The sequence below is a fragment of the Hyperoodon ampullatus genome, assembly GCF_949752795.1.
Source record: "Hyperoodon ampullatus genome assembly, chromosome: 6".
Taxonomy (NCBI): Eukaryota; Metazoa; Chordata; class Mammalia; order Artiodactyla; family Ziphiidae; genus Hyperoodon; species Hyperoodon ampullatus.
In genome coordinates this window covers 117,592,031-117,618,315 of record NC_136919.1, presented here as the reverse complement: position 1 = coordinate 117,618,315, position 26,285 = coordinate 117,592,031, and the positions used below count along the sequence as shown (strand labels likewise).

General features: G+C 50.9%; 1 protein-coding gene across 1 annotated transcript; it reads right to left on the bottom strand.

Moving 5' to 3' along the window:
* Positions 1–2,018: 2,018 nt before the first annotated feature.
* On the bottom strand, positions 2,019–22,384 carry SCARA3 (scavenger receptor class A member 3). Its single transcript, XM_079707216.1, has 5 exons — positions 22,335–22,384; positions 20,990–21,109; positions 19,582–19,680; positions 17,551–18,594; positions 2,019–2,609 (listed from the first exon to the last, which is right to left on the bottom strand). The coding sequence occupies exons 1-5, from the start codon at positions 22,360–22,362 to the stop codon at positions 2,158–2,160; spliced, it is 1,743 nt and encodes a 580-aa protein (XP_079563342.1). The 5' UTR covers positions 22,363–22,384; the 3' UTR covers positions 2,019–2,157.
* Between the last annotated feature and the right edge of the window lie 3,901 nt (positions 22,385–26,285).

Sequence of the window (26,285 nt, the reverse complement as noted above, 5' to 3'; positions counted from 1 at the left end):
CATGGCACTTCTCAGCCTTCCTTTCTCTGGAGAATTCTGACTAAGACACTCCCCCCAACCCCTGCCCCCCCCAAAAAAAAGTAAAAAAGCAAAACGAGGCACAGGGCTTTCCCTAGGCCACGTTTTACTGACGAATGAGGTTACTATGCTACCATAGTCTGAATGTTTGTGTCCAGTGCCCCCAAATTTCTATGTTGAAATCTAACCCCCAGTGTGATGGGCTCAGGAGGGGGGCGCCTTTGGGAAGGGATTAGGTCACGAGGGTGGATGACCCTCATCATTTATGTTGTTTCTGCTGTTTAGAAGTCACCCAGTCTGTGGTGTTCTGTTACAGCAGCCTGAACGGACTAAGACATATGCCTTGAAAGCCAGCCGAGGGCACAGCCCCTTCACGCACCCCTGATTCCTGGAACAGGCCCGGCTGATTCACAGAGGACCCAGCTGTCCTTTGTTTCCTGTGGACCCTGGAGGGCCAGGTCCTTTGGAGCAGGTCTGGTCTCCTCCCCCTTTTCTGTTTTATCTCCTTGTCTTAGGGACAAGACGGGGGAACAGGGGGTATCACTCAGGTGTCCTGTCTTATTTTCCAATCTCGTTCTAGCCCAAGAGCTCTAGGGCCCTGCTGCGAGATTAGCAGGCTCACCTTGCTTCCACTGGGTTCCTGCTCGCTGTGGGTAATCCCTCAGCCACCCTTGGTCCTTGGCCCCCTGCAGGACCACTGGGAACTCCCAGCAGAACTCAGTGTTTCCAGAGTCAAGGGCCAGGGGGTCTGACCTGGACTCCACAGTGGGGCTGCATATCTAAGGGACCCCTTGTGCACTGGTTCCCCTTCAAAGGCCAGGGGAGGTGGAGCCCCTGAAGGCATCACGGTCCCGGTCAGGCAGAAAGGACCAGAAGACACCTCCCTCCTGGAAACAGCTCTTTACTGAGTCAGTGGTACTACGTGGCATGATATCATATGTAGACAGGAGAACTACACGGCAGTGAGGGCAGCAGGAGTGCAAGCCAGTTGCACACCTGTTACAAGAAGGGGGGAAGGCTTCTGGGAGGGGGAGGGGCCGGTCTCTGGGTCAGGCTGGGGAGGGGACCGCTGTAAGCCCCCATCCCAGGGGTGGTCGTTATCTGTTAGAACACAAAGGAGGAGCAGCTTCCCTGCGAGTTTGCCCTTCTGGGGGTGTCCCAGTCCTCCTTGCTGCTGGCTGTGCAGGAGGCTGAAGGTGGGTGAGGGGTGACGTCAAAGGGAGCCGGGGCCCCTTCCCCTCATCTGGTCAAGCTGCCCGTGCAGAGAGGCCTGGGGCCATTCTGGGTCACGGTGGGGTGAGGTCAGGAGGAGAGCAGGCCAGGGGAAGGGAGAGCGGCCCAGCGGTCAGCGCCGCCCCCCCAGTTGCCACAAAGCGGTCACCCCCCGGATCGGAACGGGGCCTTCTACTTTGGCAGAACGTTCCAGGGCCTGGAGAGTGTCCCGGTGCAGATGAAGCTCCTGCTTGGATTCCTTCCAGGATGCTCCTGAGAGGCGGACGCAAGGATGAAGCAAGGAATTTTCTGGAGATGTGGAAAAAAATGCTGAACTCCTTGGGGGCACAGTGCTCAGGGCCCAGGTGGAGTTGCTGTGTCCCGTGTGAGTTCCCGGGACTCTGCTTCCATGGTTACAGGGAAGGTCTTGTGGTTGCCAAATCCACCTCGTCCCTCGAGTTTGAACCATAATCCCCTGCAAAGCTTTTCCTGGGTCTTTTCAACCCCTGGGAGCCTCAGGGAACTGCCCGCCAGCTAGGATGGGTGTGAAGATGCTAGAAAGACTAGCGCTGGTCACCAGTTCAGAGCCAGAATTAAGACCGCTGCCCCGAGGTAGCCACTTCCCTGGCAGGCTCAGCCACAGGAGAGGGGGCTTCTCCTGCCCTCTCCTCCCGCCCAGCCAAGGAAACCCAGTCAGCCCCCTGGCCAGCAGGGAAATGTGCGTGTGCATGTGCGTGTGTATACGGGGCTGCCTTCTATGGTATAGTCACTACTGGGAAGCCCGGAGGTGCAGGGGCAGGCCTGGGGGGAACGCTCTTCGGGACCAAAGGACCTCAATGTGTGCAGGTGCGGCTTTTCGGGGGACTCTCTTCACCCGAGCACCCTTCCCCACCTTCTGCGTGGCAGTGTCTAGGACCGGGCCGCTCCTCAATAGTGGCTCTGGCTTCCTGGTGGGCCTGGGGGCCCAGGGAGGCCAGGGGGACCCTGGATTCCTGGTTCGCCCTTTGGCCCCACGGGCCCCCGCTGGCCTGGTGACCCTATCTTCCCAGCGATCCCTGGTTTTCCCTGAGGCCCCTCTGGCCCTGGAGACCCTGGGGGCCCCTCTGGCCCTGGGGGCCCCACGTCCCCTTTGGGGCCTGGCTGTCCTCTTGGGCCTCCAGTTCCAAAGCTGCCCTTTGAGCCTTTGAGGCCTGGGAAACCTCGCTGGCCAACCGGCCCCCTTTCTCCTACAGGCCCGGTGTCCCCTGGCTGCCCTTGAGGACCCTGAGGTCCTGGGGGGCCCAAGCTGCCGGGGTCTCCTTTTGGTCCTCTGCTGCCAACAGGCCCTTTCACGCCCACATCTCCCTTGAGTCCTCTCGGTCCTGGAGGGCCTGGGGCACCTAGGGTCAGAGAGAAGAGGGGAGAGGTCAGTCCAGGAGCGCAGGTGTCCCGAGGCTCGCCCGTGAAGTAGACGCCTGGCAGTGGGCACTGTGACACCCGAGGGTCCGAAGCCACAGGGCCCAGGTCTTCCGACTGACTTGACCCTCTAAGTCGGCTTGGCCACCGGTGAAGTGGGGTTGAGAATCTCACCTGCAGGCTGTGAGCCCATCCCGAGCTGACATGCGTTGGCATTTGGCATGAGGCCTGTGCCTGGAGGGCACTCATTGTTTTGACTTCAGGGCTTGGCCGTAGTTCCACACGTGCACTCAGGTTGGGGGCTGAGAGAGCTGGACAGCTCTGGGCAAAGGCCACAACCATCCAGGATCATCTGTCCTCCTCTGGAGACCGGCCTGGAGGCCTACACTCATTATGGACTTTGACTGCTGTCCTGACCTCCTGCCCCAAGCCCATCCCAACCCCAGGATTTGCCCCTGACCTTTAGGCACCTGGGACCAGGAATGGAGTCAGGTGACATGGAGGAGAAACCCAAGAAAGTGAAGCCTGAGAAGTGGATCCCTCCCAGTGTGAGTGGGTGAGTGGGAACAGCAACAACCCAGAGAAAGGGCAGCTCCTCCAGGAAGTCCACCCTGACTACTCCAGCATTCTCTGAGCTCTTGGAGCTACTACTTTCTGAATCTTTTAGTTGACACATAGAAAGAGAAGTCACAATATAGTGAAAGCAAATCCTTGGTACCTCTCTGGTGGATCCCACTAGACTGTAGGGCCCCAGGAAGATGGGGGGTGCCACGGCTCCCATCCCCTGCCCTGGGCTCGGAGCCCAGGCACACGGCAGGGGGAGCTCAGTATACACTTGAAGAGCGTGATTCACCAAACAGCTGTGGACCCCCTGCTCAGCTCTGGCCTAGGGCCTGGGAGAGACGCCAGGATGAAGACACTCTTCTCTTCCTTAAAGAGCCCAGTCTAGCACTCAAGCCAGGGGTCAGATGACCTTAATGCCCTTCCCGTCTGCCATGTAGGTCAGAGTCACCACCTCTCAGAGCTGTACCAACCCTGAGGACACAGAGCAGAGTGTGGCCGTCCCTCTGGCCAAGGCCCGTCTGATGCCCCGGGGTCAGAAGAAAAGAACCCTCTGGCCTAAGGAGAACAGGAATTGTGGAGAACAGCTTTAGCCCCCGCGGGGTCAAGGCACCGCAAAAGCCTGGCTTTCTTCAGTGGTCTTGGCACCGGGTCTCGGGCTGCCCCCCAAGGCCTGGCCTGGGAGGTGAATTCTCACACCCATACTCGGCTCTCCCTGAGAACTCTGCTGTTACACCATCCCCTTTGTAACAGAATCCTGGAGTTTTTGAGCTCGGTGGGAGCCGGTCCAACTCCTCCATGTCAGAGAGGAGGCATCTAAAGCTCAGAGAGGTGACGTGATAGCCCCAGGGGGGCCTGAGCGGAAACCAGAAGCCGGGTGGGCCTCTCAGAGAGACGGGATCTTCTCCGTGGGAGCCGGGAGCCCTCCCAGGGGCCGTGACCCAGTTCTGCGGCCTCGAGGCCCCCTGACACCACTGCTGTCCATCCTGGCCGGGGCTACCTGCTGCCCGCCCCCAGCCTCCCCCCACACTCCCACCCCCTCGGTGCCTCCCTCACCTCCCTCCCGGAGTGTTTCTAAGTGGAGCAGGGAGTCAGTGAACCCCATCCTCCAGTGACCATCTAAACTGGGGCCCAGACAGACTCAGCCCCACCAGGGCCAATAAAAACCTTCCAGCCCTTCCCTGCCACCTCCTGCCCATGCCTGCCTCCCACACACAGCGGGGCTGTGGCCTGCATGGGCTCGGCTCACGTGGCCTGCCGGCGGCACCGGCTGGGATGCCGTCATGGGCTGGCTGGGGTCTGGGAGCGGCTTGACCTGCCCTTGTGTCTGCAGCGAGCAAGCAAGAGTCTGCAGCACAGCAGCCAGAACAACACGGCCCAACGAGGGCACAGGGCGACCCCCGGCAGGGACCACCTGCCCCAGCCCGGCAGGCATGGCCGGGAACCGGCAAAGCCGCTGCGCCTGTCCTCACCCCAGCTCTGCCCCTGACGCCTGGGCCAGCCGGGGCTGGAAAAGCAGAGCCATTTGGAGGTGGAGAGGCCCCCGTAGGCTGTGCAAGTGGAAGGGAATCAGAGGGCGTGGAGTGACGCTGGGCAAGTCGCTGCCCGTCCGCGCTCAGACCATCTGTAACGTCGAGGTTGCACCTGACCGTCCCCCAGGGCCCTGCGGCTCCGCGAGGACCCCTCCTCCTGCCTCTGTCCCTCTTGCTCCAAGAACGTGGCTCCCAGGGCTTGCCCCAGCTCCTTGGTTCTTCTCTCTTTCTCTATAACCATGGCTGTGGCTTCCACTCTTGTCCCCTGGATGGATGGTCCCCAGCCCCAGCCTGGACTCAGGAAAAGCCTGAGAAATCTCATCTGGACAAGGACGCCCACGGATGCAGCGGGAGCCCCTCCCTCCTTCCGTGGGACCCCAGCCTTGCTGAGCCACCGTCTTCGGCGCTCGCTCGTCCTTGCTCCCTGGCCCCTAAGGGCACGGCGGCTGCAAGGGTTTCTCACGGTTTCTACGCCAACAGCGGGGAGAAAAGGCAGAGAGTAAAGGCCTCTCTTTTGCTTCTCCCCTCCAGCCCCCTTGGGCTCCCCTTTCTGGGAAAGCTCTTGGGTACCTTTCCCTGGCTGGGGAAGGCTGGGTGCCCACGGGCCCAGGGTGTCGGTTTGAGCCGAAGCCTGGGTCGCACCGGCCTCCTCAGCCCCTAGTGCAGGGGGAAGGAGGCCCGGCGGGTCAGGGGTCACCTCCCCCTCCACTGCCACTGCTGACCCCGTCTCTGAGAGCCCACGCAGGTCTCCCCGTCAGTGGCCTGGAGGACATCCGGAGGGGTGGCTCCACCTGGGGCAGGACCTGTGTTGCAGGCATTGGCCTCTCTCACTGCCCTGTCTCAGTGTCGGTGCGCCCACGATGGCCCCGGCTCACCCTGACTTCTATGTGACCTGCTTTCTCTTGGGTCACGGCCACTGGGAGGGCTCCCGGCTCCCATATAGAGAAGATCCTGTCTCTCTGAGCAGTGAACGTTTGCCTGCCTAGTCTCTCCTACGTCCCCAGCACCGTACATTGAGATCATCACCCCATTTTACAGATGAGAAATCGCGGTGCAGAGAGTGGCGACTTGCCCACCATCACCAAGCAGGAAGGGTGGAGACAGGATGCAAACCCAGGCCTGAGAGGCTCCTGGTCTGGTCCCCAGACCCCCTCCCACTGCCAGGACGTCGTGCCGTCGTGCCACTCGGAGGAGGTGGAGGGTCCCCACCGAGCTGGGAAGGGGTCACCTGAAGGACTGTCTTCCTCTGGTGAGCCGAGCCTCTGCCTGTGCCTCCAGAGCCAGCCATGAGTCATGCAGTCAGAGAGGGCAGAGCTGGCAGGACCTGGGTCTGGCCCGGGAGGAAGTCAACAAGCAAAGCTTAGCGGTTAGCATGGGGGGAAGGGATGCAGGCAGAGGCTGACCAGGGCCCCTCCACAACAGGAGGCCCTTCACCCAGCCTGTAACAAGATCTGGGTATCGGAAGGGCTAAAGGGCAAAGTGGGGGGCAGGGAGCTAAATGCGTCTCTGAGCAGCGGGGGCACATTTGAGACAAAGGAGGAAACGTGAGCAGCCGTGGCCGAGGTGGGGAGATGCACTACGGAGTCCCAAGAAGGCCCGTAATTACTCAGGAAGCCCTGGGCTGTAATTAGGCCATCCCCGCCCATTAGCACAGAGCCACAGCTGACTGCATGTCTGGGACAGGTAGGTGGTCTGTTCCTGGTCTGCACTGGGAGTGGGGAGAGGGTGGGGGGATGAGCAGAAGCACCAAGCCCTCAGGGCACCAACACTGCCCACCCGTGGGTAGGGGGGTGCATGGGCGGGGAGGGGGTGGGTGCGGTCCATCTCATAATCCACAGCAACGTGCCAGCTTACAAAGGGAGACGGAGACAGAAACAGAAGGAGAGGCTCTCGGGAGACTGGCCTGGTGCCATGGAAGGCACACTGGCCCGCACTTCAGAGGACCCGAGTTTGAGTCCCAGCTCCCATATTAACAAATTGGGTGGCCGGGTAAGTCATTTGGCCCTCTTTGGACTGCAGGCTCCTCTTTGTTCAATGAGAATATCAGCCTGGGTCAGGGACTCTCAATCCTGGCTGTTGTTACCTGAGGAGCATTGAAAAAAATGCCAGTGGATTTCCATGTCTGCCTGTGACGGATTAATTTGTACAGACTCAACCTCCCACTGAGAACAACCAGAATCATTAGACAGAATGCCAAGACATCCTTCTGAAAGCTCTGGAGAGCGATCAAGGGCCAGAATCCCAGGGAGAAGGGAGACTCATTGAAGAAAGCCAGACCTTCTTTGCCTGTTTCTCCTCTCAAGGCATTTGTTGACTAGTAATTGGTTTGGGCAGAGAGGCTGAGAAGCTGAGGAGGGTTTTCAGCAGCTTCACTGGGGCTGGGGCTCAGGGCTGCCAAGGTCCAGGGCTGAGATTCAGGAGAAAAGGAAGAAAGGAAACTGTGTGGGCATCTGCGGTAAGGACCAGGGGGTAGAGAAGCTGAGCAGAGAATTAGGCTTCATTCCTTCAGTCCTGTGGGGCTGGGGAAACGACAACCTGAGTTCAAGGCCAATAGGTAGTGGTGCCCTATAAACACTCCTCAAGGACTAGGCCCTGGAAGTAACAATGTATCAGAAATAGGCCAGGTGTCATGGTAAGCTCTCCCGCAGGCACCAAGAAGCTGGTATAATTCTCCTTTTCATTAATCCCCCTTGCTTCTCAATAACAAGCGAACCTACTAATCCTCCAAGCGGGCATGTTCCTCCCTGCCTCCCCTCCAGGTGGCTCCTCCGCCCTAAACCACAGAATAATTCCAAGTTCTCTTTACAACATGTAAACTCCTGGACACTGTCTGTGGCAGGAGGAAGGAGGTGAGTGCTTAGGGAACGGATTGGTAAGTGTAATCCCTCGTCCTCAGCTTCTGCCCTGTGGTCCTGCTTTCATTGATGCACTCAACGAGCAAATGTTTCCTGAGAACTTTCCAAAGGTCAGGCACTGTGCTGGGTGGGATATAGGCAGGGCAGATATTATGTTCCTACTTGCAGATGAAGAAGCTGACTTGAAAGTAGCCAAGAGGGCTTCTCTGGTGGCGCAGTGGTTAAGAATCCACCTGCCAACGCAAGGGACACGGGTTCGTGCCCCGGTCCGGGAAGATCCCACATGCTGCAGAGCAACTAAGCCCGTGCGCCACGACTACTGAGCCTGCGCTCTAGAGCCCGCGAGCCACAACTACTGAAGCCCACGCACTTAGAGCCCGTGTTCCACAACAAAAGAAGCCACCGCGATGAGAAGCCAGCACACCGCAACGAAGAGTAGCCCCTACTAGCCGCAACTGGAGAAAGCCCGCATGCAGCAACGAAGACCCAAAGCAGCCAAAAATAAATAAATAAATAAAACAAATTTATATATAAAAAAAGAAAGTAGCCAAGAGCCTTGTCCAAGGCCACTCAGCAAATAAGCAATGATGCTTTCTTGGCTCCAATTCCCAAGCGATAGTCTCAGGGTAGGCACTGTCTAGCACACACACAGAAATCCTCCTATAGAATAGGAAGAAGCATTCTAGGAGAGGCACAAACACTATAGAAGTACCACCGGCTTTCCGTTTGGCAAATGGAGACTCAGAATTCATCACAGAGCTGGAAGAAGTCTCAGAGAACAGCTGGTCTTATCCATTGATTCACATATGAAACAAAACAAAACAAAAAACCCCAAAAAAACCAGAGGCCCTGAAAGATTAAGTGATTCTGCGTAAAGACCCACAGCAAATTAGAATCCAGGCTCCTTCCCCGGACAGTTTAAGAGACCCAGAGCTTCAGTCAGCACTTGGCACCTTCCACCCTGGCTGTGGCCATTGCTGTCCCTCTTCCTTTATTCTGGAGAGCAGCTCGGCTTCAGCCAGAGGGAGACCTCATTGCCAGCCCCAGCACAAAAGCCTATCAGCACCTGTCTATGAATGAATGAATGAATGAATGAATGACACATTCCTGTAGGAAGGGATGTTCGTTTTGTCCCTGAAATTTTCTTTCAGATGTGAGAGACTTTATATGTGGTGATTTAACAACCAAGAGAAATGTCGCCCAAAGACACAATTTAAACAAATATGCAGAGGTTGAACGGAGAGTCCATTGTAGCTCAAGCGATGTCCCACCTTGCTCTCCGGTTAGGATGAGGTTCTTGGACGAGACCTCTGCCATCATTAGGACAGGAGCAAATATAACGTCCCATGACTATAGTTGGGTTATCCTTAGAGTGAGGGTCTCAGATTGTTCCCTTACTAACACTCTTGGTACCATTTCCTTCTTTTCCAGTCTGTCCCACACATGACACCTAAGCAGGACCTGAGTGGAAATGCCTTTTTGGTATCTGCTCTCAGCGTCTCCTCTTCTGGCTGGGCCCTAGACGTGTGCATCTCAGAGCCATGGCAAGGGGTCAGGATCTTAATCATAGTGTGACCTTGAGCTATCCCTTAACCTTTCCCAGTCTCAGGTCACCCTTCTGTAAAGTGAAGACACCAACACCTGCAACACGTCTTGTCCACAAAGGTTGTCAGGCTAGGGGAGGGAGAGATTGGGAGTTTGGGACTGACATGTACACACTGCAATAATTAAAATAGAAACCAACAAGGACCTACTGTATAGTACAGGGAACTCTGCTCATTATTCTGTAATAACCTAAATGGGAAAAGAATTGGAAAAAGAATGGATACACGGGGCTTCCCTGGTGGCGCAGTGGTTGAGAGTCCGCCTGCCGATGCTAGGGGACACGGGTTCGTGCCCCGGTCTGGGAGGATCCCACATGCCGCGGAGCAGCTGGGCCCATGAGCCATGGCCGCTGAGCCTGCGCATCCGGAGCCTGTGCTCCGCAAAGGGAGAGGCCACAACAGTGAGACGCCCATGTACCGCAAAAAAAAAAAAAAAAAAAAAAGAATAGATACACGTATATGTATAACTGAATCACTTTGCTGTACACCTGAAACGTATACAACATTGTTAATCAACTATACCCCGATACAAAATAAAAATTAAAAAAAAAAATGTTGTGAGGCTAAAATGAAACAAAGTGCATGAATGGGCTTCGTCCTGATTGAACGCAACCTAAGAACAACAAGATTACCAGAGGATGAACCACGAGAACTATCTGCTAATGCCTTCTCTGGAACAATGCATCCTAGAAGTCACACAGATACGTATTTTAGATGAAATACTGTGGGACTGTTTCGGTTACTAAGGAAATACTCAGTACCTGGCTTTGTTGCCAGAATATGACAACAGGCAAACAAGACCTTACCTCACCTCCATCCCCTGCAACACCGCCAATCTAGAGTAAAGAAAATATTAGCAGAAATGCTCACTGATATAAAATGAAGGTAACACAGGTTTGAAACCAAATGGTTAAAGAGAACCAGAGAATCAGAGAGGTTGGCTCCAAGTCTGAGCTCTGTGAAGACAACAGCGCTGTCTGGGATCATGGGGCCCTCCCTCCTGTCTCCTGGAGCTCCCTGAATCATCAGGCCCAGACTTCTGGACCCCCCAAATGTGACTATACATTCTAGAACCTCCAGATCTCAGTGGCTACATATTCTATTCTCTAGAGCCAAGAGCTGCTATATTTTCAGGTTGAACATACTTCCACAAACACACGCACTTCCTGGGGAAGGGTCCAGGAAATTGAGTATAGTCATACAAATTCCTGTATGGAATCCCAATTAGTCTTCTGGGCCATTTTCCAGGAGAAAAACTGTTGGAAATATTGCTGTGAAGGACTAAAACGGAAAGGTAACAGTGTTTGTTATGGGCTGAATTGTGTTCCCTCAAAATTCACATGCTGAAATCCTAACCCACTCTGAATATGACCTCACGAGACAGGGTCTTGACAGAGATAATCACATTGAAATGTTGTCATTAGGGTGGCCCCTAATCCAATATGACTGGTGTCCTTATAAAAAGGGAAGACTGAGACACAGAGACAGACACACACAGGGAAGATGTTATAAGGAGACACAAGGAGAAGATGGCCGTCTACAAGCCAATGCCTGGAATAGCTCCTGCCCTCATAACCCTCAGAAGGAACCAACACTGCCAACACCTTGTCTTTAAACTTCCAGCCTCTAGAGCTGTGAGATAAGAGATTTCAGTTCTAAACATCCCCAGTCTGTGGTACTTTGTTACAGCAGCCCGAGCTGACTAATATAGGGCTTATATCAGAATGAAGTACTCATAAGCAGAAGCCATAGATTATTTCAAGTCAATTAAAAGAGTGGGCCAGGTAACCAACCTTTGATGTGGGATCTAAGGGGAAACTGAGGGCAGAGCTGTCCCAAGGGGAGCAAGAGGTCAGTCCCCTTTGGGGAAATGGATGGACGGTAGACAGGAATAGAGCGCAGAAACTCCACCAGGAAGCCTGTGCTGTCAGCAAGAAGCATCTCTCGTTTGCTCAGGTGCTTTTAGGGGAATGCGGGTCTTAGGTGACTTTGGAGGAGAAAGCCACTCAAGGCAGCTCGCACAACATTGGATCTGAACCACCTCGCATCTGAAGCCCATTTCCCTTCCTTGCGAGCCGCGTGAGCTTGACTAGACCTCATCTGGCAGCCGGTTCTTCAGTTTCAGGGACCATGGGAATTAAAGGTGATAATGCATGTGCCCAGGGTCTTTGCACGTTTGCTTCTCCACCTGGAGCGTCTCTGCTCATCCTTGCCAGCCCTGCTCTACCTGACTTTCTCCCCTGTTCTCAGGCCTCATTTCTGATGTCACCTCTGGTGGTTGATTTCAGGTGTCAGTTGGACTGGGCCGGGGGAGCCCTGATATTTGGTGTGGACAAAGAATGTAGCCTGCCATATCAGTAAACAAAGGATGTTGCAGCCATCAAAGCATCCGTCACTGCAGCCACCCTTGACAGTGCACCCTGAGGGGATTCAGGATGGAAGACAACAGGATACTGGCCCAAGATAGTGAAGGTACCTATCAAAGGAATAATTTCATTAAGCCCAGACTCCTGCATCTTCCCATACAAAGAAGAGTGCTAAATCCATTAACTTGAGATGTCTGGTTTTTCTTTAATGAGGAATAGTCTTTTGATGTTCAACTACCTGGATTTTTTGGCAAAAACTCCTATATATGCTGGGTTTTCCCTTAACTCTTCGGAACAGTCCCTTAGAGCTATCTGAGAGGCTGTCTCCTGGGCTTAAGTCCTCGGTATAGCCGCTGAGTAAAACATCATTCTCAACTTTAAGATTGTGCATTTTTTTCAGCCGACATTGGTGCAACATCATTCTGGGTGTGTCTGTGAGAGTGTTTTGGACAAGATTAGCATTTGAGTTGGGGGACCAAGGAAAGCAAATTGCTTTCCCCAGTGTGCGTGGGCCTCATCCAATCAGTTGAAGGCCTGAATAGAACAAAAAGGCTGAGTAGGGCTTCCCTGGTGGCGCAGTGGTTGGGAGTCCGCCTGCCGATGCAGGGGACACGGGTTCGTGCCCCGGTCCGGGAGGATCCCACATGCCGCGGAGCAGCTGGGCCCCTGAGCCATGGCCGCTGAGCCTGCGCGTCCGGAGCCTGTGCTCCGCAACGGGAGAGGCCACAACAGTGAGAGGCCCACGTACCGCAAAAAAAAAAAAAAAAAAAGGCTGAGTAAGAGCGACTCCTCCTGCCTGACTGCTTCAAACTGGGACATCAGCTTCCTCTTGCCTTTGGATTCGAACTAAAACATCAGCTCTTCCTGGGTCTTGAGATTGCTGGCCTTCAGACTACAACGACACCACCAGCTCTCTGGGTCTCAGACCTTTAGACTCAGGCTGGAATTAAAGCATCATCTCTCCTGGGTCTTCTGCTTGCTGACTCACCCTGCAAATCTTGGGACTTGCTGGCTTCTACACCTATGTGAGCCAATACCTTCAATTCTTTATAATACATCAGTCTCTCTCTCCAGAGAGCCTACTGGACACAGCATAAATATACATCTTGGTGGCTGGTTCTGTTTCTCTGGAGAACGCTAATACAGATTTTCGTACCAAGAATGATTCCAGGTGAACAGAATTTTAAAGATGAGTTTTCTGATCTGGTCTGGGGTTTCTGGAACGGGCTCTCACATATGATTAGATTTAAAGATGCTAAGGACTCTCTATCCAGTAGTAAAAGCAGCCTGAGAATCCCTGGCAGTAGAGATACCCAAAATAATGGAGACGCCTAAGCAAGGATCTAGGCAACCATGTATATTATACCTTTGAACATTTTGGTCAAAATAACAAGTATGATGAGATTGGCTGGTTGTTTCTAGTGTTACTGGACAAAGTGGGGAAAGAAAAGGATGAGCTCAGGGATTCGGATTCCCAGCTCAAGGGCCCCGTAAATGACCTGGAAACTTCTATGTCTGCCCTGAAGGAGACCCTTACCCGCTGTAGCCACAGGGCTGGGATTGCTGAAAATCAGACCCGCAATCTCCCCCTGTGACTGGCTGAATTACAATGCAAGTTGAACTCCCAGCCTCCCAGGGTGTCTCCTGCTAAACCCAGGCCACGGACTGGGAAGGAATGAGATCCTGCAAGTTGGAATGGGGGTGTGTGGGAAGACCCTGATGGAGCTGGGGAACTTGAATCCTAAATTCTGATGCATCTCCTCTGCCAGTGGCAGCTGTCTCTCTGTCCCCAGGAGAAGTGGCCTCTCCACCCCCGCCCGTCCCAGGATATTAACCCTGCATTGCCTGCGGAAAGGGTAATGACCGCCCCTGAGGCAGCTGACAAGCAAGACACTGCTGGTTCTCCTCAGTGTCGACCCCACCACCGCTCTTGGCTTCCAGACCTCTGAGCAGACTCAAGTCCCAGCAGCCCCTAAAGTGAGGTACAAGGTGTGACCCATGAGGAGGTGCACTACCCTCTGCGTTTTCTAACTCCTGCAGATAGAAACCCAGCCACACGTGTGGGGATGGGTATTAAGGCTGTGGGATAAATCGTGGAAGGAACGTAAAGTTGGATCAGGCGGCATTTATTGCCACGGGCTCACTAAGCAGGGATTCTGCATCTAACTTTGCATCTTGGGGAGGAAAGAAAGGGCTCTAACAGTTTGCTTCGCTGCTTGGCTGAAATATGGCCAAAAGGAGACCCACACTGAGTGAATTAGAATTGCCAGACCTGCTTTGGTTTAATGTAGAGAGAGGGATTCCATGACTTAGGGAGACGGGAATGTTCGAGTGAGTTTGTCATATGAAACCCACTCACTTCCCCACCCTGGGAAGGTCCAGAAGACATGCCTTTCACCACGACCGTGAGAGATAAACTTGAGAGGGAAGCCCTGGCATCCCTGGCTCTTCTCCGTGGGCCAGACTTCACAGAGGGAACTGCAGTCACGGAATTGGGAAGCGTAACCACAATGAGAGTGATTGGATCCGTGGTGGCAGGGACCAGAGGCGTCACTCAAGCCCCGAAGGCAAGGAGGAAATGGTCCCTGTGACGGACAGCAGGGTCAATGCCGCAATCAGAATGGCCTGAGTCCTGCACACTGATGGTATTGGTTAGCTCATCATGGGGTTCCTAGAAGTGAAATAGACAGGAAGCCTACTAATTCTTACTTGTTCTGTGTAAGCAGAAAAGTTCTAGGTCAAGTGAACAAGAGTCTAACTTGAATCATAAAAACAGAGTGTCATAACCCCCAACCAGTTCTCAGACTTGAGCCACTTTACAGACTCAGAACCCCTTGAATGAAGAGGCCAGGTCCCCTCGAGGAAGGACCCTTGTACACTACCAACAATATTTACTACTAATCATTTTTCCAGCCTTCCCCAAAGGGCCCTACGGTCTTTTGCCAGGATAACTGTGCATTGGGCAAGAGGAAATAATCAGAACTTTCAGGCACCACTGGACACAAGCTCTGAACTGACACTGATTCCAGGAGACCCAACCATCACTGTGACGTACCAGTCAGAGTAGGGACTTATGGCGGTCAGGTGATCAATGGAGTTTTAGCTGAGGTCCATCTCATGGCGTCCTATGTGAATGCTCACCAAAGGTGATATCAGCAGAGGAGGATTTTAATAATCAAGTGAAGAGGAGGACTTGTTCTATGGATTCCAGTCAGGCTTCTTCTCCAGCCACCCCTGTCATCAACCAATGGGCTCATGAACAAAATGGCCATGGTAGCAAGAATGGAGCTTATGCATTGGTTCAGCAACACGGATGGACTTCCAGTCGCCAAGGCTGACCTGGCTACAGCCACTGCTGAGCGCCCAATCTGCCAACACAGGGACCAGCAATGAATCCCCAATATGGCACCATTCCCCAGGGTGATCAGACAGCTACCTGGTGGCAGGTTGATTACATCGGACCACTTCCATCATGCAGTGTTTTGTTCTTACTGGTTTAGAGACTTATTCTGGATATAGAAGTGCCTTCCCTGCATGCAATGCTTCACCAAAAATACCAGCCATGTACTTGCAGAATGCATTATACATGGTATTCCACACAGCATTGCTTCTGATCAAGGAACTCATTTCACAGCAAATGAAGTGCAGCAGTGGGCCCATGATCATAAGATTCACTGGCGTTACCATGTCCCCCACTGTCTTGAAGCAGCTGGCTGAATAGAAGGGTGAAATGGCCTTTTTGTTTGTTTGTTTGTTTGTTTTTGCTGTACGCAGGCCTCTCACCGCTGCAGCCTCTCCCGTTGCGGAGCACAGGCTCCGGACGCGCAGGCTCAGCGGCCATGGCTCACGGGCCCAGCCGCTCCGCGGCATGTGGGATCTTCCCGGACCGGGGCACGAACCCGTCTCCCCTGCATCGGCAGGCGGACTCTCAACCACTGCGCCACCAGGGAAGCCCGTGAAATGGCCTTTTGAAGACTCAGTTACAGTGCCAGTTCTGTGGTGATACCTTGCAGGGCTGTATATGCTCTGAATCAGCAACAAAAACATGGTGCTGTTTCTCTTACAGCCAGGACTCAGGTCCAAGGATCAAGAAGGGGAAATGGAAAGCCACCACTCACTATTAAACCTAGTGCCCCACTAGCACATTTTTTGCTTCTTGTTCCCAGAAACTTATGCTCTGCTGGCTTAGTGATCTTAGTTCCAAAGGGGGATATTTCTGCCAGGAGATACGATTCCATTGAACTGGAAATTAAGACTGTTGCCTGCTCACTTTGGGCTCCTCATGCCTCTGAAATAACAGGCAAAGAAGTTACTGTGCTGACTGTGCTGACTGACCCTGACTGCCAAAGAGAAATCAGACTACTTCTCCACAATGGAGGTAAGAAAGAGCATGTCTGGAATCTAGGAGATCACTTAGGGTGTCTCTCAGTATTACCATGTCCTGGGATTAAGGTCAATGGAGAATTACAACAACCCAATCCAGGCAGGACTACTAATGGCCCTTCAGGAATGAAGGTTTGGGTCACCCTACCAGGTAAAGAAGCACAAGCAGCTGAGGTGCTTGCTGAAGGCAAAGGGAAGACGGAATGGATAGTGGAAGAAGATGGTTATAAACACTAGCTGTGACTCTCTGACCAGTTTCATGAGCGAGGACTGTAATTGTCAAGAGTATTTCCTCATTGCGTTATGGTTATATATTGACATATATGTGTATATATCTTTGTTTTATTCCCTCTCTTATCCCCTTATCATGTAACAAAAAGTACAAAATGTATTGATTTTATATCACAGTATTTAAATATTGTTAACTTTATGTCATAATATTTAAGTTATGGGATATTAAGAAGAGTAAACATCACTCAAGGACTTTACCTCCTCTTCTGGGGAAGGGGTTAGTGCATTTTGGGTTACTCTCAGCATCGTTATATCATGTATATTAGGCAGAATTATGACCTTGTTACTTTCTTCATTTGGAGATTAAGCATGATTTAAGGAGATGTGCATGGGTGTCAGGTTGATGAGGGATGCACTTGTGACAGTTCATTTTTATGTGTCAACTTGACTGGGCCACGGGGTACCCAGATATTTGGCCAAACATTATTCTGGGTGTGTCTCCATTGTGTTTATGGATGAAATCAACATTTAAATCAGTACTGAGTAGGAACTCTGCTCAACATTATGTAACAACCTAAATGGGGAAAGAATTTGAAAAAGAATAGATACATGTATATGTAGAACTGAATCACTTTGCTGTCCACCTGAAGCTAACCCAGCATTGTTAATCAACTCTACTCCAATATAAAATAAAAAGTTTAAAAGAAAGTCAGTACTGAGTAAAGCAGATTGCCCTCCTCAATGTGGGTGGGCCTCACTTAATCAGTTGAAGGCTGAATAGAACCAAAAGCTGACCCTCCCCTGAGTAACAGAGCATCCTCCAGCCTGACAGCCTTCAACTGGCACACTGCCTCTTCCTGGTTCTCCAGCAGCTTCCAGCCTTTTGAGTTGAACTAGGGCATCAGCTGTGCAGATTTTGGACTTGCCAGCCTCCAAAATCACATGAGCCAATTCCTTATAATCTCTCTCTCTCTCCTATATATCTGAAGACCTGCGCCTAAGACAGGGGTGGGAGGGGAGGAGAAGAGGGCATCAGAGTGACAGGCATCTGAAGGGCAGATGGTTGAGAGCGCCAGTAAGGGGGTGGGAAGGGAGAAAACAAAAGGAGACAGAGTTTCCGAAAGATGAGCTCTACCTGTATCTCTCTGTGGGCCCAATTAAACAGATCCACACATAAAAATCCAAATTTGTATGTCGGGCAAACTGAGGAGCCATACACTTTTCCAAAAGAGGTTGGCAAGGACGTAAAAGCTGCCAGTCACCCCAGGAATTTGCTGCAGGATTGTATCAGCCCACTGAGATTTTTGCCCCAAACCAGGTCCTCCTGTGTTTCCCAAGGGCACCGAGGCCCTCTGGGAGCTCCCCGGCAGCCCGGCCCAGATCTGGCTCTCACCTCGTAGGATGGTGACGTTGCGCAGGATGTCCCCGTGTTGCGTGTCCACGGCCTTCATCTCCTCCACGACCATGGACAGGTTGCGGACGTTGAAGTCCAGGCGGGCGCTGAGCAGGCCGAAGCGCTCCCGGAGCAGGTCGGTGGTGGCCAGCATAAGGGAGACGGTCTTGTTCAGGTAGTAGAGCTCCTCAGCCTGGGTGTGAAAGCCCAGCGTGCAGGAGAGCCGCACGTCATCCAGGTACTTGAGCATGCTGTACACGTGGCTGTCAGTGGCGTTGATGTTGGTGAAGATGGTGCCGATCTCGATCTCATGGGAAGCCATGCGTCCTTCCAGCGTCTCGAACCTCTCCACCGTGCGGTTCTGGGCGTAATGGGTGTGGTACTGCAGGTCGTGCATGTTCTCCTCGTGTTCATCCAGGAAGGACGAGATGTTATCCAGCTGCAGCTGCAAGCCCATGACCTGCAGCACCAGGTCGTGCATACTCTCAGAATTCTGGCTGATGCGCTGGGAGGAGGCCCCCAGGGTGGCCTGGAGGCTCTTGACCGCTTCCCCCGTCTTGGCCGAGGTGGCGCGCAGGCTGCTGAAGAGCCGCGTGTAGTTCTGCCAGTCGGCGATCATCTTCTGGAGGGTTAGGGTCTCCTCATCTGTCTTCCGCCGGATCCCGTGGAGCCACTCGGAAGTCTGCCCCACGGTGAAGTTGATCTGGTGCATCGCAGCCTTGACGTTGTAGCACTCCTGGGTGAGGTCCTTCAGAGACAGGTCCAGGCCGGCTGTGGTGGCCTGCCAGCCTCTCACCTGGGCCAGGAAGAGCCCCAGAGACTGGTTGATCTGGTGGACGGAGAAGGAGCAATTGCCCATCTCCTGGGAGATCTGACCGCTGGTGGTGGAGAGCAGTTCGTGGGTCTGGGATGTCTGGTCCAGCTGGACCTCCTGAGCCAGAAGCATCTTCTGAATTCCCTCCAGCTCCGCCTGCAGCTTTCTGATCTCTTGCCCCAGCTGCCCAGCCTCATGGCAGAAAGAGCAGTTGTTCGGGGCTTTCAGCTCTTCAGGAGAAAGGGACAACATTTTGAGTTGCTGAAGGATCACGGGACAAAGGTTGCTTCTTTAACGTTTCAGAGCATAAAGAATCGGCAAGGGGCTTTCCTATCCCTCTTCCTTTCCTAAGACCTGCTATGAAATCCTTTTTGGAAAAGTCTTGCCACCTCTATGCAATCTTATTTCTACCAAATGTCTTTACTCTGACCTGAAATGTATGCTTTAGGATATTTTCTCCATCTCACCACCAAATTCTTGAGAGTATGTATCTTCATAACTTTTCTGAGGTTGCCAAGAACCTCCCATTTACCTTTTATGTTTAAAATTTCTCCCCACATTTTAATATTTGTGCTGACTTGAGCCTGTCACAAGCTCGTGGAGAAGAGGGCACAGGGATAGTTTCCCCCCGCGACTGATGAGAAATGAGGCTCAGAACAGTGACTTGCCAAACGTCACTCAGCTAATTAGTGGCAGCATAGGACTTTCTCTTCCCACCAAGCAGACCCCCTCTAAACCCTCCTATTATGGCTCCTTCTGTCTCATTCTCAGAACGAGAACATCTCTTGTGAAAGCAAGAGATAAAGAGACAGTAAATTGTGCAAACTTTAAGGTTGTGATGAGGAAAGGGCCGACCTGTCAAGAGCATAGGGAAGATCTTAAAAATAATTTCAGATACGTGAAGATATTTGGTGAGTGGCCAGCCTTCCGCTTGCTTCTCTACCTGGAGGCTCTGGCTAGATCCATGCCACTCACAGAACCCCGAGCCCCATTCCTGGGTGCATCCCAGGGTAGCAGCCCTCGTTGGCTGGATGTTCTCCAGCTGGACAGGGAGGCCGGGAGCCATGGCTGTCTTTCCCTAGTGCCTTGAAGCTTGGTGAAGGCTGCCCTGTTCCAGGGCACCATGGCATGGGAGGAACCCTGCCCCCCCGACCCCCTGTCAAGTAATATCGGCCTTGTGTCACAGTCATTAGCACATCTGGACACTGGACACTCACCCAGCCCTTGGAGATTTTCCTGCATAGACACAAGCTTCTTGTCATAAAGGGCCTGGGCCAGGGAGATGTCTTCTGAGAGAGAGTCCACTTTCCTGAAAACTGCAGGGGAAACAGAGATGAGAAAAGGGTCTTAGCTCAGAGAAACAGCAGTCGTTTGTTGAGAAGACAAACCATTTATCAGCCCCTCTGCGGCCAAAACCATTCACTCTTCTGTGGGGTTTCCCAATGGCCAGAGTCTGTCACACATCTCTTAAAAATATATATCTGTGTATCTATATATCTATAGACATAGATATAATCTTTTTATATACCTCCCTTAAGTGTTTAATGTGTTTATACATATGTGGGTATATATGTATATATTAGAATATGTAATAGTACATAAATTATACATATACATATCTAATTTCCACCCCCCTCAGATTTTAGAACTAGAATCTGACCACAGGGTAGAATGGGGACAAATAAGAAAGGAATATAAAAATAAAAATTATTCTTAATCCTATCCATCTCCGTGCCTCCTTTGCCTCACCTGAGTCCCAGCTTTGTCTCTAATATCTAGTACATTGGAGCAAACAAATCTACAGGCTTCCCTTAGTAAAAAAGCTTTTTTAAAAATCTGAAGCTAAGAATGAAATGAGATTGCAATAAGAAACTTTCCAATGTGTTTTCACTTTTTAAACATAAATTGTGTTAGTATCCAGAAGGCAGAAGCTACCTGAAACTGGCAGCATGCCATCACCTGGGTCAGCCACCACAGTCATACAAACTGCTAAGTGTATGAGAACCACCAAACTTCAGAGCCCTGGGCCTCGCTGGCAGCACTCTGACTTGGTAGGTCTGAGGGAGGCCCAGGAATTTGCATTTTAACAAATCCTGGGGGCAACCCTGACGCGGATACACATCCAACCTCGCTTTGAGAAACACAAAGGCCATGGAAAGGGCTTAGACATTGTCCGATCTGGTGACTTCAACCCTGGATGTACACCAGAATCATCTGAAGAGCTTAACTACTGAATTAATTCCATTATCCGAGGGGGGGCCCAGGCATCCATATTTTTTTACAGCTCCCAGATGATTCCAACATGGGGCTGGAACTGAGAGCTACTATCTAGTCCTAGCCTCTCATTTTCCAGTAGGAAAACAGAGGTCCTGAGAGGGGAAGTGCCTTGCTCAAGGCCACACAGCTAATTATTGACCAGAAGTTACAAGCTAGTCTTTGCAGTTTGAATCGGGCACTAAGAACCCCTAGACAGGAAGATGCGGGTTCTGGTCCGTGAGCCACGGAGATCTGTGTTTGTCTTTGTAGGGGGTTTTGGCACGGAAAGGACCCCCGATGAGAAACTCCCCCGCAGCCTGGGGTGGAGATCCCCGGACTAGCGGGATGCTGCTGGCAGCCTGCACTCACCCAGAGAGGCCAGCACGGCCACAGACACCAGGAGGAAGGCCAGAAAGAGGTAAAGGATCCGCACCGATGTGTGCAAAGACAGGTTCTTCTGGCAGCGGCTGCAGCGGGGCCCCGGCCGGCCTGTGGAGGTGGGGGAACAAAAAGAGGCCGGTGGCAGAGGCCGCGGCTGAAGGGTCAGTTCTCCTGCTCTGGCCTGTCTCATCCCATTTTGAACCAGCCTCAGAAAGGGAGCCGTCCTGGACCGTCCCCTCTACCCACTTCACTGCCTTTCCTGGAGGTCCTAGAGCTTTGACGAACAGGTAAGACCACAGTGAGGCTCTTCAGGGTACACGCCCATCACACCATGATTCTGTCTCCATGGCATCGTCATTCAGCCCATGGTGCAGGAAAACACCTCTTCCCGAAACATCAGCCCCCTCACAGGGCAGCCAGCCTTGTCTCACCGTTGGGTGACCAACACCCCCCAGTTTGCCTAGGACTTTCCTGGACTTTAGCACTGAGAGTCTTCTGTTCTGGGAACTCCTTGGTTTTGGGCAAACCAGGATGGTTTGCCAAGACTGTCTCAGTTTTAAAGCTGTAAGTCACCCATCTTGGGAAACCCCTCCATCCCAGGCCAACCAGAAGGTTGGTCGCCAGTCCCCAAACTTTGCAGGTAACCAGAAGTTCTCCTGGAAGCCAAACGGATGATTCCAGTGTATCAGTTGGTCCTTGTTATAGAGGAAGGTTGGAAGAAGGTGTTTCTGGCGGCGCTGGGAGGTGGCCCATGGCCAGCGGGAAAGCTGTGATGCTCCCAGCTGTGAAATTTCTAAGATGGATTCAACTTCAGCTGCACATTATGAGTACCAGGAATGTTTAAATACCCTGATGCCCGTCCACGCTCCAGACCCAAAGAGATCAGAATGTCTAAGGGTCGGTCTCAGGCATCCCTGGGTGGTTACAATGCACAGCCAAGATTGAGAACAGCTGCTCTAACTTATACTGAAATCCACCGAGAAGCCCTACTGCAAGTAACAGTTCAGAGGGCATTGGTGTCTCAGATCAGCCACATGCCAAGCTGGTCCCGTGGGCCTGAGACGTACAGGCCACTTGATGGGCATGGGATACAACGCAGGGGACAGTTCTGGGCCAGCTGGAAGAGAGGCCCTGGGGGACATGGTCCCGGACAGGTCTGAGGAGGAGCCCTGGAGACAGAGGTCATGTGTGTCAAACTTTGACTTCATCTGTACCACATAACCCAGGCCCATGCAATGCTTCCAGGGAGCAGCGGGGAAGAGACAGCCAGGACCTGGAAGCCATGCGGACAGACAAGTCTCTCCCCAGCCTGGCATCGGCCCGGAGCCCTTACCCTCCTGTGTGCACGGGAAGGACGGCATGTCCTCGTCGTCCTCAGCTGCCAGTTCCTCTTCTGTAACACACAGCGCATCTCCGTCGCCAGCGGCCGACCTCACTGTGATGGAGCCAGAGCTGTCAGACCCAGCCTGGGGAGCCACACCCACCCCTCTCCAGCTGCCCCATTCTTTTACTGTCTCCACACGCTGCCCCCACCCCCGCCCCTGGGTCCAAGTCAGACCACCTGAGCTCCAGGTGACCTGACAGCAAGCAGAGCAAAGAAGGGTGGAGGTCAGAACCAAGTGGCTGAGGAACTGGGATGTCCCAACACCTCCGGGGGAGGAGAGTTCATGATCTCTGGCAAACTGGTAACGACATGCAGGCCAGCCCAGGTGCCTTCTCTATCTGTCCTTGCTCAGACCCCTGGGGTGCAGTGAGAAGAGATTGCTTGATCTGGCTCAGCACCCTTCTATTTTCCCTGACACGTTGTCACCGAAGCAGGATTCTGCTTCTGCAGGGACAAGGGCGAATCTGGCCCCAGCACAGTCCCCACCAAGACTCTGCATCCAGTGCAGCTGGGGGGCTTCGGAGAGGAGAAACTAGCAGTGTGAGGACACGGGATGGGCACAGCCTCTGCCTCATACACTGCCTTGTGCAGGACGTGCCAGGGGTGGAAGGGACCGCGGCAGGAACAGATCTCATGCCGGAAGGCTGATTCCATGCTCGTTCCCTGGGATCACGTGCTCGCTAAATAAGACCTAAGTGATGTATTCCCTCATTCAGAAGATTGCTCCCATTCCCCCAGACACTGCATAGCCCTTCCTCCTTACAAGATCTGGTCTTTTTATGAATGACCAGAAGAAAGATGTCTAATATTGGCAGAATGAGCCGGACCTCCAAGTGGGTGTTTGAGAAATGAGCTGGTCTGCATCGAGCTGACCAGGGCTTTTGTGCTGGGAAGTCGGGGTGCAAGCTTATGATGACAACAAAGTTGCTTGGCAGATAGTTGGCGGGGGATTTTTTTAAGCTACGCCTGAACATCCAGAGGAAATAAAATAAAAGATCAATACATTTGACTACATGCTAGTAAAACAACACTTTTGCATGGCCATAAAAGCAAATGACAAACAGGGAGAAAATATCCACAACATACATCACAGATGAAGAGCTAATATATCAAATTTATAAAGAGCTTTTAAAAATTGAGGAAACAAAGGACCAAAAATCCTACAGAAAAATGAACAAAAGACCCAAACAGGCAATTATGAAAAGAGATATAAAAATGGTCCCTGAATAATTTAAAAGATGTTCAACTTTACTCATAAGACAAATGCAACTTAAAACTACACTGTGATAATATTTCTCACCCATCCCATTGACAAAGATGCAGAGGACAATACACGTTGTTGGCCTAGGTGGTGGGGGGAGTTGGGGTCTGAATGCAAAATGGCCCAAAGCTTGTGGAGCGGGGGTTTAGCAGATGCATTTACTCTTCAACACAGCAATCACACTTTTATGAATTTGCCCAGAATATAGACCTCCAACAATCTGAAAATATATGTGACAAGGTTATTCATTACAGGGTTACTTGTAATCACAAAATTTGGGAACTATCTAAACGTACAACTATAGGAGATTGGCTAACACACGATGGCATGTGTACACGCAATGGGGCTCAGTGCAACTATACAAATGAATAAGGAAATCTCTATTAACCGATGTGGAGTCATTTCCAGGAGATATTAAATAAAAACAGCAAAGGAGCACATATGGTATGTCACTTTTTTGTAAGAAAGAAGGGAAAATAAGAAAACACGCATAAATCTGCTTATCGTTAAAAGAAGATAAACAGGAAGAGTAAACTGAAAAACAATGAAGTTGTTTTCTACTAGGGATGGGGTGGGGGAAAGGGATATACGAAGGAGTCACAGTTCTCTGAATATAATTTTTTTGTATAGTTTGACTTCTGAAAACATGTTAATATTTTACATATTCAAAAAATTCAATTTTGTTAATAAAAAATACTTGGAACCAAATAAGCCTTGCTTGCTTGAATGAATACAATAAACATACTAAGTGGGGAAAAAAAGGAAAGAGGAACTAATCTAAGTAAATTATGACACAGTTTGGACTCTGTAATCTCAGTCTAGGATGTGATAATGTAGGATTGGGGAAGAAGTGCAAACAAATCTTGAACTTTTAAAGCAATTTTATTTCTTGGTGTAGCACGGGTAAAGCAATTCTGAAGTTATTTTACATTAATTCAAGATTCAGCAAATAGAGTAAATGCATTGATGTGGTTTGGACCCAGGGTTCTCACTGTGAAAAAAGGGATACAGAAATATACAACGGGAGAGACAAATAAGAACCCCTTGCAGCTGGACTGAAATTTGAAGGTATCAGTGGGAATTAGTAATTTCTAAAATATGTTTATGTGTGTACATATTTGTTTATGTTCATATATGTGTATAGATGCATCTATATTTGTAGCCATGTGTATGCATATAACTTTGTTTGTTGAAAGGTCCAGGAAGCAAAGACACCAAAATAGCACTGAACACCCCTAGCAATCCAGTTGGTCTCTAATACCATTTCCCACTACAAAGAATCCAGGCTTCTTAAAGAAATGGCTGATTTTAGGGTTGGGGCAGAGGGTAGGTAGAAGATGAATCTAGAACATCTTGCTATTTCAGAAATAAAGGGAATGCTCAAAAAAAAATGATAGGGGCATATCAAAAAGAAATAGAAACCAGCCTGAAGATGCCCCCACTGGCCAAATCTGGAACAATTTGAGCACTAAAATAATTAAGTATAATAATGAAATTACAAGTCATTGAAAAAACAGGAATCCATACCAATGATAGACAGACAGACAGGTAAGGAGAAGGGAGGGCTCTTCTTACTGCTGGAGTTGGGAGATCAGCACTCTGCAATCATCATGGTAAAGACCAGATCAGGCAAGAACCATCAGTGGATGCCACCTCTTGGGAAAATTTTGATGAAGAACAGTATATATGTATGCTTATGTATAAGCTTTATTCATGGCCTTAAACTGTCTGCTTACAGACTACTTATTAGTTGCAAGGGAGGAAAAAACCCAGTAATTACATATTGGGGAAATCAGGTAACGCTGACCAGCACACACCATCATTTACGTAATTTGCTGGCCAAGAGTGCATAACCACAATCGAATCATGAAGAAACATGAGAAAAACACAATGTAAGCATTGTATTTTTTAAAGTTGGGGGGGGCTGTATTTTTCAAAAATATTAGAGTCAAAAAAGACAGTGAAAAGTGAAGAGACATGACAACCAAATGCAATCCTTAATGTTAAGCTAGAGCCTGCTAGAGCCTGGAGGGAAAAGAAAATCAATCCATCGAGGTTATTATCTGATCAACGAACATCGGAATACATATGGTACATTAGATAAAGAATTGAAGCACATTCATGAAGTTCATAATTGTACCCTGATCATATTCCTGTTCTTAGGAAATCCACACTGAAATATTCAGAAGTAAAGAACCATGATGTATGTAACTTACCCTCAAGAGCTTCAGGAAAAAATTATGTGTTTGTGTGCATATGCAATAAGTGTGTGTATGGATAATACTGCAGTGAAAATCCTTATACGTAAAATGTTACGCACATATAGGACTTTCTTTAGACAGTTTTCTAAAAGTGAATTGACTAGATCAGATTGTAAGAACATTTTAATGTTCTAGAAACAAATGAACAAACTGACATCTAGAAAGGGCATACAAATTACACTTTCACCCACATAGCATATGAATATATACTGATACACTAGTCCTTCCCCAATGAGTCGTATAAAAAATAAATGTCTTTATGAGTTTAACTCAGAGAATCTCCGTATTTTATTTTGCACATTTAAGAATTATTAGTGAAATGGAACATTTTCAAGTGCTTGCAAACCATGCCTTTCCATGCATTAACTATATGTAGCC